Source organism: Erpetoichthys calabaricus, chromosome 11 (assembly GCF_900747795.2).
Source record: "Erpetoichthys calabaricus chromosome 11, fErpCal1.3, whole genome shotgun sequence".
Lineage (NCBI taxonomy): Eukaryota > Metazoa > Chordata > Cladistia > Polypteriformes > Polypteridae > Erpetoichthys > Erpetoichthys calabaricus.
Window position 1 is genome coordinate 155,670,491 of NC_041404.2, and position 13,924 is coordinate 155,684,414.

The window sequence follows — 13,924 nt, forward strand, 5'->3', positions numbered from 1 at the left end:
ATCAGGCGTCAGATGCCTTCCTCCACCTGTAATGCAGAGGGTTGCAGGTGAATATGAAGCTTTGCTTTTGGTGGATGCCAGTTTCCTAGACTGTACGGGTTGCTACATTCAGTTCTAATGGTAAATCATAAGATGCCAAAGTAAGGAGAAGAATGTCTATAGATTCAGTAAGCTGTAGCCATGCGCCCATTTTGTAGGAAAATACAATGGTGATGAACAGCTTTTAACAGAATATTAGACTACTTGACATTACCAAGTCACGTAAGGACTGAATGGTTCATATCCCACCTATAATATCTGTTTCGTTATGATGTGCTCCCCTTAGTCCAGCAAGTTTTAGTAGGTACTCACAAAATTTCCTGTCCTTCAATTTCACTGTCCTCAATGTTTTCGTTCTGTATTCTGTTCATTTACGTTAGCTTTCTTTTTCCAGATTACTTCTTGTAGCACATTACTGATTTCATGTATTCTGAATACAATGAAGCCATTTATAGTGGATTCAGAAAGTATTCGGACTCCTTCACCCCCTACACATTTTAATGTGTTGTAGATTTAATTTTAAAATTAAACATTTTCCATTTTTGCCTATCAATCCACACTTAATAACCCATAATGATAAAGAAAAAACATGTTTTTAGAAAAGTTTTGTAAATTTATTTAAAAAGAAAAAAAAAAATCAATCCCTGAAATCTCTCATTCATATCCGTATTCAAACTCTTAATTCAGTAATCTTGCAGCAATTCTAGATTTGAATCATCTTGGGTCAGACACTACAAGCTTTGTACACCTGGCAGTTTCCATATAGATCAGATGTGAAGCATTTGTGAACTGCTATCTTCAGGTCTTTCCACAGATGTTCTATGGGGTCTGGGCTTTGGCTGGGCCATTTGAGGACAGTCGGACTTATCCGGAATCCAATCCAACATTGTCTTGGCTGTATGCTTCTGGTCATTGTCGTGCTAAAAGGTGAACCATTGCATGTACTCTGACTCTGGTCTTCTTCATGTTCCTCTCTGCATTGATCCTACTTCCATTCTGATGAGTATCATTTCCCTTCTGCTGAGAAGCAGGCCATATTACAAGTTGATGTTATTCCATGCTTCATCGTAGGTGAGGTAATAAGTAGGTGATGAACAGTGATTTGAGTTCTGCCCAAATAGTTACATTTTTGTGTCGGACCAAAGAAACTGTCTTCTTCTTCTTCTTCTTTGGCTGCTCCCATTAGGGGGTTGTCACAGCGGATCATCATCTTCCATATCTTTCTGTCCTCTGCATCGTTGTTCTGTTACACCCATGACCTGCATGTCCTCGCTCACCACATCCATAAACCTTCTCTTAGGTCTTCCTGTTTTCCTCTTCCTGGCAGCTCTATCTTTAGGCATCCTTCTCCCAATATACTCCGCATTTCTCCTCTGCACATGTCCAAACCAACGCAATCTAGCCTCTCTGACTTTGTCTTCCAACCATTCACCTGAGCTGACCCTCTAATGTACTCGTTTCTAATCCTATCAATCCTCGTCACACCCAATGTAAATCTTATCATCTTTACCTCCTGCCACCTCCAGCTCTGTCTCCTGCTTTCTGGTCAGTGTCACCATCTCCAGCCCACATAACATAGCTGGTCTCACTACTGTCCTGTAGACCCTTCCTTTTTACTCTTGCTGATACCCGTCTGTCACAAATCACTCCTGACACTCTTCTCCACCCATTCCCACCCTGCCTGCACTCTCTTTTTCACCTCTCTTCCACAATCCCCATTTCTTTCCTTTAAAAGTTCCACTAATTGTCCCCAGTACCAAAGAACAATAAGCCCTCGTGCCTGAATGACTACCAACCTGTTGCACTGACTTCGGTAGTCATGAAGGTTTTTGAGAGGCTCAAAGTTTTTGTCACATCATCCATCCCCAGTTCCACAGACCTACTCTAGTTCACCTACCACCCCAATAGATCCACAGAGGCCAACATCTACATCCTGCATACGACCCTCAGCCACGTGGATATGAAGCATGGGAACTATGTGAGACTGTTGTTCGTTGATTACAGTTCAGCTTTCAATACACTTGTCCCTCAGACTGCTCGCCAAGCTGAGGTACCTGGGACTCAACAGCTGCCTGTGTTCCAGGGTTGTCAACTTCTCCAAGAAACCCACACTCAATACAGAAGCTCCACAAGGCTGTGTACTCAGCCCTCTCGTCTACGCCCTCTACACACATGACTGCATGGTCACACATGCCTCTAACTCCATTGTCAAATTTGCTGATCACAGGGTGGTGGTGAGCTTCATCTCCAACAACGAGACAACCTACGTGAAGTAGGTAGAGAACCTGGCATCGTGGTGTCTGGGGATCTGCCTCCAACTGAAGCTCTGCAAACCCAAGGAGCTAGTGGTGGACTTTTGGTAAAGAGACAGCAGTGGGCCTACATCAACCGCCAATCAAACCCCCCCACTAACAACAACGGGATCACAGTGGAGAAGGTGAGCAGTGTCAAATATCTGGACTTTTACATCACATAGGATTTGACACGGACTGAACATATTCAAGCCCACGCAAAAAAAACCATCTGAGGACAGTTGAAGTTTCGGGACTCTCCAGTGATCCTAAGGACTTTTTACTCTGGTGCTGTATAAAGTGTCTTGACTCCGAACATTACCTCCTGGTATGGAAACAGTTGTGTACGGGACATTAAGGGACTACAGAGAGTTATTCAGGTGGTGGAACACTGCACCAGATCTAATCTACCATCGCTACATGATATTTATACCAGGAGATGCAGGGACCAGAGAATCTAGAATCCTCAGAGACTCCTCTCACCCCAGTAACTATTTGACCTGCTGAAATCAGGCAAATGCTTTAAGAATATTCTGGCCAGTGAGGCTCAGGAGGAGCTTCTATCCACAGGCCATAAGACAGCTTAACCTGGACATGCCACCACAAATTCTTTCAACTGTTCATTAACACAATCTGAATTCTCTACCTCACTGTATCTCAGCTGCCGCCATGTTAATTAAGTCTTTGACATTAACCAGCAAACTAGCACGCTGCACTTTACAGTACACAGACATTCTATTCTATTATAATTGCACACAGTTCGGATCTTGTTTAAAATTGTAATGCTTATTTGGAGATAGAGTACTTTTCTATATATTGTATCACCTTAGTTCTACCCTTTTTTTAAATCTTTTTAAAATTTATTTTAAACTTTTTTTTTTTAATCTAACTTAATTTTAATCTATTTAACCTTTTTGCAATTGCCCCTATGCCAATTAGGGCACATTCCACTACAGGTTGTATTTGTATTACTGTGTGTGTGTGTGTGACAAATACAGAATCTGGAAATCTCTGTGGCAATGCTACTGTTACTACTATTATGTTGACATGTATAGCAGGTGGTCTGATCAGCTTCCAGACGAGGGAACTTGAGGGCTGTGACGGGGCAGTGGTAATGCATACACTAGTGACCGTGACACAAGTCTGCATCCATTTTGAATGGCTATGAACATATGAAATCATGCATTTCTCATCCGTTTTGTTGGCTTTACCTAGATGTTATACCACAATTTGTCCACTAGGTGGCAGGACAGTACACTGCCTTCTTGTATTCAGGCTCGTATACATTTTGTGTAAATCTGAATAACACAACAATGAAAATGGCTGCACACATTTTGATTTAAGAATTATTGATTTTTCACAGAATTTGATAAACTAAATTAAAAAATGGCATCTACATTTGTGTGAATTATTTTTAATTTGCAACACTGACAAATCAGTTTGAAAACCGTGTGGTAAATGGCTTTATTAATAATATCTTTTTGACAAAGCATAATTCCCAGTATATAAATACTGTTTTGCCCAAAATAGATGTGAATTCTAGTGCAAAATGGGGTGGAGTGGGATTTGAGTGGCTTGTTTATGTGTTTTAACTTTGGTTTCCTGTCAGTGTTTAAGTGTGTTTTCATTCTTTTTATATTGAGATATCATAAAGGCTATTCAGCTGCAAAGAATAATGAAAAGCACTCTTCGTGTCCGTCAAGCATTGAATTTTCAGGTATGTTTTCTTCAAATGACTATTTAAAGTGTACTTGTATAAAAAAAATAAACAAACATGCCAGGGTCACTGCTAGGGATTAGATAGATACTTTATTAATCCCAAGGGGAAATTCACATTAATTGAAACCTCAAAACTGATGGCCAGGATCTGGAGATCAGGAACTGTAGAATTCATTTTCACATTTATAAAAGCCTCAAATGTTTCCTAAATGCTTAATGCCACAGTTCTGTGTTAAGTTGGACTATTAAAATGGATGGAGATTTGGAGCTGTAGTTGAAAAGAGAAGCAGGCTTTATCACTGCTTCATGAGGATCCAGATGTGACATCATGGATTCTCTGTGATGTTGTGTGAAGTTTATCAGCTTTGACAAAAACAGTGAAGAAGGATACTGCTGCTCTTAGTCAAGTGCTACTTGCAGTTTGTGAGCAAAAAAGAATTTTAAAAACTGTCATGAAAGCAGCCATGCAATGTTGTCTGTTGTGCATTTGTATTCAAAATGTGTTTTTTTTGTTCTGTGTTTAAAGTTGGTTTATCTTTTACAGATGAAGTGATTTTTTGTGGAATTGTGAAAACAGGAGCTTCAGACAATAACCAAAGAAAATCTGCATGTGTGAGTGTGGTACTGAACATTTTTAAATAAACTTTGTAGGGTAAATATTTTTAAAATTCTTAAATTGCAAGAATTAGATTAATTTCCATTCATTAAAGTACAGAATGGAGAAACCTTTCTATATATTTTTATGAGCCTTTATTCGGCTAAAGCATATCATTTGCTGTGTTACTCATAGTACATAGGTTGAACTGTAACAAATCAATGTAGACCTTAGTGATAATGTTTGCAGTGCACTATGCAATGCATGAGTCTCTGTCATATGCCATTTTGGTATGGGATTTGTAAAAGCTGCGTTAATGTTGGTGATGTGCCATATGTTGGATTGACAACTGCAATTCATTTTATTAATAAAAATGTATTTGTGAGCTTACATTATTACAATAAAAATCACTTTGGATTTGGATTTAGGTATGAGCAAAGATAGTTTAAGCCTTCACTTGAACACATTTTATCACTCTGTTGTGATCTCAAAAGCATAAAATGTATTAAACTAAAGAGGTGCATTATTATAATAATTTTTATTTTTTATAGCCTTCAAGAAACATCTCACATCTTGCTATGATTGATCTCACTGCTGATCAACCTGAAGGTAAAATCCTAGTCATTTGTTTGAAAACCCTTCTATTGCCAACAGTGCCAGTGCTAGGTTATTTTGCACCCTAGGCCTAGCTTAATAGTATGCCGACTGACTGTTCGGTAACTAACCCATGCAGCTGGGATTCCCATGCAGCTGCCTCGCAGTAAGGAGACCTGGGCTCGCTTCCCAGGATTTGTTTTGCCCGGGATTTGTTCCTGCCTTGCGCCCTGTGTTGGCTGGGATTGGCTCCAGCAGACCCCTGTGACCCTGTGTTAGGATACAACAACATTTATTTATATAGCACATTTTCATACAAATGTAGCTCAAAGTGCTTTACATGATGAAGAAATAGAAAAAAGACAAAGTAAGAATTAAAATAACATAGAATAAAAGTAAGGTCCGATGGCCAGGAAGGACAGAAAAAACAAAAAAAAAAAAAACTCCAGGCAGCTGGAGAAAAAATAAAATCTGCAGGGGTTCCAGGCCACAAGACCACCCAGCCCCTTCTAGGCATTCTACCTAACATTAATGATCAGTCATCTTTGTATTCAGGGTTCTCATGGAAGGACTTGATGATGACGGTCAAATGGACTTCTGGCCTTTAATCCATCAATGTAGGGACATCACAGTGCTTTGATCAGGTGGTGCTGGCACAGATTGCCTCCACAGAAAACCGGAAAAAGAACAGCAGAGAAAGTAGGGGTTAGTACGGATTTTGGAGCCACCGTGAATCCATCCATCCATCCATCCATTTTCCAACCCGCTGAATCCGAACACAGGGTCACGGGGGTCTGCTGGAGCCAATCCCAGCCAACACAAGGCACAAGACAGGAACCAATTCTGGGCAGGGTGCCAACCCACCACAGGACACACACAAACACACCCACACACCAAGCACACACTAGGGCCAATGTAGAATCGCCAATCCACCTAACCTGCATGTCTTTGGACTGTGGGAGGAAACCGGAGCGCCCGGAGGAAACCCACGCAGACACAGGGAGAACATGCAAACTCCACGCAGGGAGGACCCGGGAAGCAAACCCGGGTCTCCTAACTGCGAGGCAGCAGCGCTACCACTGCGTCACCGTGCCGCCCGCCACCATGAATCGTAATGATAATTAATTGAATATGCAGAGCATCAGGATAAAATAAAAATGAAGTTATGAGAAAGCCATGTCAAAGTAATGTGTGTTTAGCAATTTTTTTAAAGTGCTCCCCTGTATCAGCCTGGCGAATTCCTATTGGCAGGCTATTCCAGATTTTAGGTGCATAACAGCAGAAGGCCGCCTCACCACTTTTTAAGTTTAGCTCTTGGAATTCTAAGCAGACACTCATTTGAAGGTTACGATTTGGAATATAGGATGTCGGACATTCCGATATATCAGATGGAGCAAGATTATTTAAGGCTTTGTAAACCATAAGCAGTATTTTAAAGTCAATTCTAAATGACACCGATATCCAGTGTAGTGACATCAAAACTGGAGAGATGTGCTCCGATTTTCTTTTCCTAGTTAAGATTCTAGCAGTTGCATTCTGCACTAGTTGCAATCGATTGATGTCTTTTTTGGGTAGTCCTGAGAATAGAGCATTCCAGTAATCTAATCGACTGAAAACAAAAGCGTGAGCTAATTTCTCAGCATCTTTCAATGATAAGATGTCTAACTTTTGCTATATTTCTTAAGTGAAAAAATGCTGTCCTAGTGATCTGATCTTAATACGCGATTTTAAAATTCAGGTCCACAGTCAACAGTTACCCCTAAATCTTTTTACCACCGTCTTGACTTTTAATCCTAATGCATCTAGTTTATTTCTAATAACCTCATTATATCCATTATTGCCAATCATTAAAATTTCAGTTTTCTCTTTTATTTAGCTTGAGAAAATTACTACTCATCCACTCAGAAACAGAAGTAAGACACTGTAAGTGAAACAACAGTCGGGGTCATCAGGTGCTATTGATAAATACAGCTGCATGTCATCAGCATAGCTGTGGTAGCTCACGTTGTGCCCCGAGATAATCTGACCTAACGGAAGCATGTAAATCGAAAAGAGCAGCGGACCCAGGATAGAGCCTTGTGGAATACCATATAGAATATCATGAGTCTTTCAATTATAAATACCACAACTTACAAAGAATTATCTACCTGCCATATAGCGGGTTGGACAATGACTGACTGTTCTTTCTGCTGTAGGAAAATGTGGAGGGGATTGGTTTGTGCCCACCCAGGTACAGCATATTCAATGAAGGGGAAGTGATGTATTTCTGTTTGTTCCAGCCAGGGACACCAAATATAGGAAATGGTGTATGTATGTGAATAAAATACTTGATTTGTGTTAACCAGTTAATTATCAGTTTTGCCTTTGGCAGTGTCAGTTATTAAATAATACTATAAGGTTCCCATTTCATTTTTTTTTTTACCTTTCTCTGAAGGACTTCTATCAAGGTGACTGAAGCAAATTCATTTTCCTTCATTGTTTTCCTGGGTGAGGGCTGAGGTGGTGGGTGACATGCTGGAATGACCAGTCAGCCTATCCTCAGCAATGTTTAATATGTATGGTGTGCCAGGCCAAGATATAATTACCCCCCAACAACCTTTCTTGGGTGTTCTCTTGTAGGCTGCATCTGGTAAATATCTTTGGAGCACGTACCACTTACAGGTCCTAACCATTTCAACTGTCTCCTCTAAAACCACAGAATCAGTGGTGCTATTAAGAGGTCTCCTAATATTCTTCCCTCCTATTGCAACAGCGAGGAAGTCCAGCAACACAAGAACCCAATTTCAGCCACTTATACCCAGAGCCCATGAGAATGGTGATGTTCAGACTGGGGTGCAGTGCCACTTGGTTGACCACCAAAAGCAGGACAGATCCAGACATTGATTTCAGATTCTAAATTGGCCTGGTATACGCGAGTAATGCCCTGACCTCCAATGCTGCCTGGGTTCTTGCTCTGTAATTATACTGCACTGCCTTGGCACAGTCTGCTTTGAAAGCGTTGCTCAGTCCCTTTTCTCTTCCCTTTAAGATATACAAGGCTTAATTATTTTGAGAATCCCTAATAGTGCTCATTTTTCTAGAAGCAAACCTATTACTGCAAATACAGCTGTAGTTACAAATTGAGAAATTCAGCATTTTGCCTTGAAATAGCATCAAAAGTGACAGAGAACATTGCAGTATCTGTCCATTTGATACACCCTGGACTAATTAAAACATTCAAAGCTGGATTTCAACATAGTGGGAGCATGGCTGTCCACTACATCTTAGACAGATCAGCTGTACTGGGAAGAATACAATAACATATAAGGGGCAGAACCTGTGGCTATCCTTCTGTTTTGAAGATATTTGTATCAAATGTATTAGTGATCTTTATTCAACAGGTTTAAATTGTGAAATTCTAAGAATGCATTTTGTGACTGTATATTCAGGAAATTGGAAATCCAGCATTTCATGTGCCTTTAAAATTTTTAAAAGCTTTTTAACCAGACAGAAAATGGCTTTGTTGAAGTGTTGTAACAGTGTTGTGTTTTTTGTTATCCTTTCCAGTTGAATATTTATCACCATTAACACTTGCAGCCATTGGATCTGCGGGTGAATCGACTTTTCATCATAAGGTATTGGTCCCACTGCATTTGTTATTGCAGCATTTACTTTCATTACTCTGTCATATTAAATATTTGTTTTTAATGAATTTTCAGCAGTGCGACATGATGAATTATAAGGGTGCCTTAAAGTCAGACATTTAGATCCAAATTCTGACAAGTGTTTGTTCCTTCTTCTTCTTCTTTTTCACTACTTGCTCTGTTTTTTTTTTTCCTACCTCACAAATGTGTGCATATTAATGTAATAGTCGTGTTTAAACTGGGTTGGTATGATGGATGGGGCAGACACACTAGCACAGTCAGTTAGTGTTGCTTTCTGACGGATCCAGCTTCTCAGTCTGATCTATGTGGAGTTTGCTTATTCTCCCTGTGTTCTTATAGGGTTTCTGCAAGTAACCATTTCACAGGTGTACATTCTGGGTTAACTGGCCGCTTTATATGACAAAGAACCTATACTGTAATGTTATAAATTGGCCCTGTGTATGTCAGTGTGTGTATGGGTCGAGTGAACCCTGTAATGGATTGGTACTCGGTAAACTGTAGCTCTCTTCCTCCTACCCTGTGTTGTGGGCTGTAGCCTCACCTTCTGACCCTGAACTGGAGTAGGCATGGATGAGAATCTTGTTATATCATAATGGACTGACACCTCTCCACAGCTCTTGCTTTGTGCCCACCATTTCTCTGGCTCTTCATAAGCTGGATTAATGGATGGATTGATGGATGGATAGTCCACCAAATGAAAGATATTTTGCCCTCGACAGACTGTTGAGCAAAATGCATCAGCATAGACCACAAAATAACAACAGTACTGTGACACCAAATCGAGAGTTAGAACACAATGATCTTCAAAATGTTAAATATGTGTGTCTTAGGGCTCGTTTATATTTCACGCTCAGAACGCGTATGTGGATGCATCATGGCTGCCATCCATTCCCAGCATTCATTTGATGCGTCCTCTGAGCAGGCCCTCAGAAATTAACGTGACGCATGCGTAAGTTGCAGTACCAGCAAAAAGTCGGTGGGGGGGGGGGGGGGGCGCAGTGTGATAAAAGTCGGAATGTGACGTCAGAGTTTCTGTTTACTATCTACATGTGACAGAAAGCCTCTATGCGGATCCTACGGGATCGGTGTGTGTGCTTCGATGTTTGATGAATGGTTCGATGTTGTGAAGCAAAATGCTGACATGGATGCATTCGTGGTTCTTTTATATTCAAGCGTCACATATTCCCGATCATAATGACACGATACGTTTTAAAAGTCTCACGTACCATCTTCTGTATCGTCTTTTTTTTTTTTTTTTTTTTTTTTCCTGGGGCTTCCTCCTGACTTGACAGCAGTGGGGAAACTGCAATAGATCACCACACAGAACACATTAAATGTATGATATTCCAACTCTCTGCACATTTAGAATCCTAAGATTTATACTTGATATCACTTTCATGATGAAATGCATTAAAGTATGTATGTTACATTTTACAGATAAATCGTTAATTTCGTTTAAATAATGAATACTGTTAATAATTACACACATGGTGGCCGAGCAGTAGCGCTGCTGTCTCGCAGGGAGTCGCATCGCTGGTATTCCCTTCCTGGAGTTTACATGTTTTCCTGCTGGGTTTCCACAGTAGGCTCCGGTTTCCTTCCAAAGATGTGCAGATTTGGTGACATTAAAATAACGATAGTGTATGTGAGTGCTTGTATGCACTGAACCTTTTTTCACCGTGGTAATATCTCACACTGCCACCTGGTGGATTCCTCCAGATTTACGTAAAGTACGTGTGCAATTATAAACAGTAAAATGCTTGCGTAGCAGGAGTGTCCCCTAGAGCATGCATCGCGTGAAGTATAAACCTGGCCTTGGTGATCTCAATTCTCTCTCTCTCTCTCTCCCTCTCTCTTACATACACATATATAAAAAAAACACTTTTTATTTTTAGGGTCGGATCAAGTCTATATTCCTAATTCCTCCTCTTCCGGAGATTTCCATTCCATCAAATCTTCCATCCATAGCTGCCATGAGTAATTTACCTCAGAAGATGCAAATCAGGATTGCTAAAATTAAAAACCCTGACGCCATTGGAGTTCTGTGGGACATAACAAAGGTTGATCAAAATGCAGCCCCCATGCACAGCTACCACTTGTACATCCTGTACGAAGACTGCAATGGCAACATTTCACCATGGAAGAACATCGCGTCAGTAAAGGCGTTGCCTCTTCCAGCTGCCTGCCAATTCACAGGTTACAGATCAGCCAAAAGGATTTGTTTTTCCATAATTGGAAGAGATGTTTATGGCCGCTTTGGCCCTTATAGTGATGTTCAGTCAATTATATTTAAAAGAAATTACCAATAGATCTTTTTCTAAAATAAAATATTAATCCATGTCAAAATGTAGTTTGTAATAAAAACATTTGGACATGGGGTGTGTGTGTGTGTGTGCATGCGTTTTGTTTTTTTTTTTTTTTTTTTTTTTTTTTTTTTTTTTTGTGTGCTTATTTCCAAAATACACTCTTGCTGTTTTTGAACAGCAGTACCTACTTTGATTTCCCAATGACTACTGAGCCCTCTGTTCTACTGGGTAAGTCTTTGGAAAATTACTGTTTCATGAGCTCATTCTTGTATCAAATAATTTTTTAAATATTTTCTGTAATATTTTTCTTTTAGATGCTTTAAAAAAAAAAAAAAAAAAAAAATTAAAAACTAGCCGTCCCCCATGGCTCCGCCCATGTAGTAGTAAAACAGGACAGCGAGGAAGACCCTGCTCAGCTCCCCACTCCTATCGTCCCACTTCCCTCTCCTCTCAGCCCTCTTAGATTAGCGTGAATACAGTATATCGCTCCTGCAAGCGAAGTCTTAGCGCGATCAGAGAAGTTGCAAAATCAACCAAGCAAATTATATATTATAAAAATCTAAATCCGTTAAGTAGTTCTCTTATGAAAAGCAGACAGACAGATGTTGGATTTTATTTATATTGTGAAAATGAACAGACTCGACACACTTAAAAAGGTTTGGGGCAGCCACCCGTATAATATTCCTGACTGTAAAAGGTTTTTCTGAGTCTAAAACAGAACTGTCAAGGGTTTGCAAAGATGGCGTCTGTAAAGGATTAGACCGGAAGTGAGGTATAGGAACCGGAAGTGACATAGGGGCACCAGAAGTGACTCTCTTCTGACTTCTGGTTCTGGGACCCAGAAAAACGTCACTTCCAGTTCTGACTCACAGACTCGAGTGACGTCAGGCTGGGTGCCAGAGGTGACGTCATCAGCTCTGAGTCAGATACAGTTAGGTCCATAAATATATGGACAGACAACTTTTTTTTCTAATTTTGGTTCTGTACATTACCACAATAAATTTTAAATGAAACAACTCGGATGCAGTTGAAGTGCAGACTTTCAGCTTTAATTCAGTGGGGTGAACAAAACGATTGCATCAAAATGAGAGGCAACTGAAGCATTTTTGAACACAATCCTTCATTTCAGGGGCTCAAAAGTAATTGGACAAATTAAATAACTGGAAATAAAATGTTCATTTCTAATACTTGGTTGAAAACCCTTTGCTGGCAATGACAGCCTGAACTCCTGGACATCACCAGATGCTGGGTTTCCTCCTTTTTAATGCTCTGCCAGGACTTTACTGCAGCGGCTTTCAGTTGCTGTTTGTTTGTGGGCCTTTCTGTCTGAAGTTTAGTCTTCAACAAGTGAAATGCCTGCTCAATTGGGTTAAGATCAGGTGACTGACTTGGCCATTCAAGAATTTTCCACTTCTTTGCTTTAATAAACTCCTGGGTTGCTTTGGCTGTATGTTTTGGGTCATTGTCCATCTGTATCATGAAATGCCGCCCAGTCAATTTGACTGCATTGAGCTGGATTTGAGCAGACAGTATGTCTCTGAACACCTCAGAATTCATTCGGCTGCTTCTGTCCTGTGTCACATCATCAATAAATACTAGTGTCCCAGTGCCACTGGCAGCCATGCACGCCCAAGCCATCACACTGCCTCCACCGTGTTTTACAGATGATGTGGTATGCCTTGGATAATGAGCTGTTCCACGCCTTCTCCATATTTTTTTCTTGCCATCATTCTGGTAGAGCTTGATTTTGGTTTCATCTGTCCAAAGAATGTTTTTCCAGAACTGTGCTGGCTTTTTTAGATGTTCTTTAGCAAAGTCCAATCTAGCCTTTCTATTCTTGAGGCTTATGAGTGGCTTGCACCTTGCAGTGCACCCTCTGCATTTAGTTTCATGCAGTCTTCTCTTTATGGTAGACTTGGATATCGATACGCCTACCCCCTGGAGAGTATTATTCACTTGGTTGGCTGTTGTGAAGGGGTTTCTCTTCACCATGGAAATGATTCTGCGATCATCCACCACTGCTGTCTTCTGTGGACGTCCAGGTCTTTTTGCGTTGCTGAGTTTACCAGTGCTTGCTTGCTTTCTCAGGATGTACCAAACTGTAGATTTTGCCACTCATAATATTGTAGCAATTTCTCGGTTGGGTTTTTTCTGTTTTCGCAGCTTAAGAATGGCTTCTTTCACCTGCATGGAGAGCTCCTTTGACCGCATGTTGTCTGTTCACAGCAAAATCTTCCACCTGCAAGCACCACACCTCAAATCAACTCCAGGCCTTGTATCAGCTTAATTGATAATGACATAACGACGGACTTGCCCACACCTGCCCGTGAAATAGCCAAAGAGTCAATTGTCCAATTACTTTTGAGCCCCTGAAATGAAGTGAATGTGTTCAAAAAATGCTTTAGTTGCCTCACATTTTTATGCAATTGTTTTTGTTCACCTAACTAAATTAAAGCTGAAAGTCTGCACTTCAACTGCATCTGAGTTGTTTCATTTAAAATTCATTGTGGTAATGTACAGAACCAAAATTAGAAAAAAGTTGTCTCTGTCCAACTATTTATGGACCTAACTATGTTTTCCCGCAGTTCGTCTGTAGAGATAACAGGAGAAGGTTTAGTGTACCCAGCCACTCCCTGGCCTGGCGTGCAAGTACCCTCGCTTGGTCCATGCAACATCCTCCTACTTGCACATGTGTGACAATAGATAGAGATAACTTAAAAAAAGAATGGTGAGAAT

General features: G+C 40.5%; 1 protein-coding gene across 1 annotated transcript; it reads left to right on the forward strand.

The window, feature by feature from the left end:
• atf7ip2 (activating transcription factor 7 interacting protein 2) lies at window positions 1-11,222 on the forward strand. Its single transcript, XM_051933443.1, has 6 exons — window positions 1-47; window positions 3,974-4,047; window positions 4,594-4,661; window positions 5,196-5,253; window positions 8,785-8,852; window positions 10,778-11,222. The coding sequence occupies exons 1-6, from the start codon at window positions 13-15 to the stop codon at window positions 11,189-11,191; spliced, it is 717 nt and encodes a 238-aa protein (XP_051789403.1). The 5' UTR covers window positions 1-12; the 3' UTR covers window positions 11,192-11,222.
• The last annotated feature ends 2,702 nt before the right edge of the window (window positions 11,223-13,924 follow it).

Coding starts and splice junctions, on each gene's coding strand:
- atf7ip2 (XM_051933443.1), top strand. CDS start 13: ATGCCTTCCTCCACCTGTAATGCAGAGGGTTGCAG. Junction 48..3,973: donor TGTAATGCAGAGGGTTGCAG/GTGAATATGAAG, acceptor TTTTATATTGAG/ATATCATAAAGGCTATTCAG. Junction 4,048..4,593: donor GTCAAGCATTGAATTTTCAG/GTATGTTTTCTT, acceptor TATCTTTTACAG/ATGAAGTGATTTTTTGTGGA.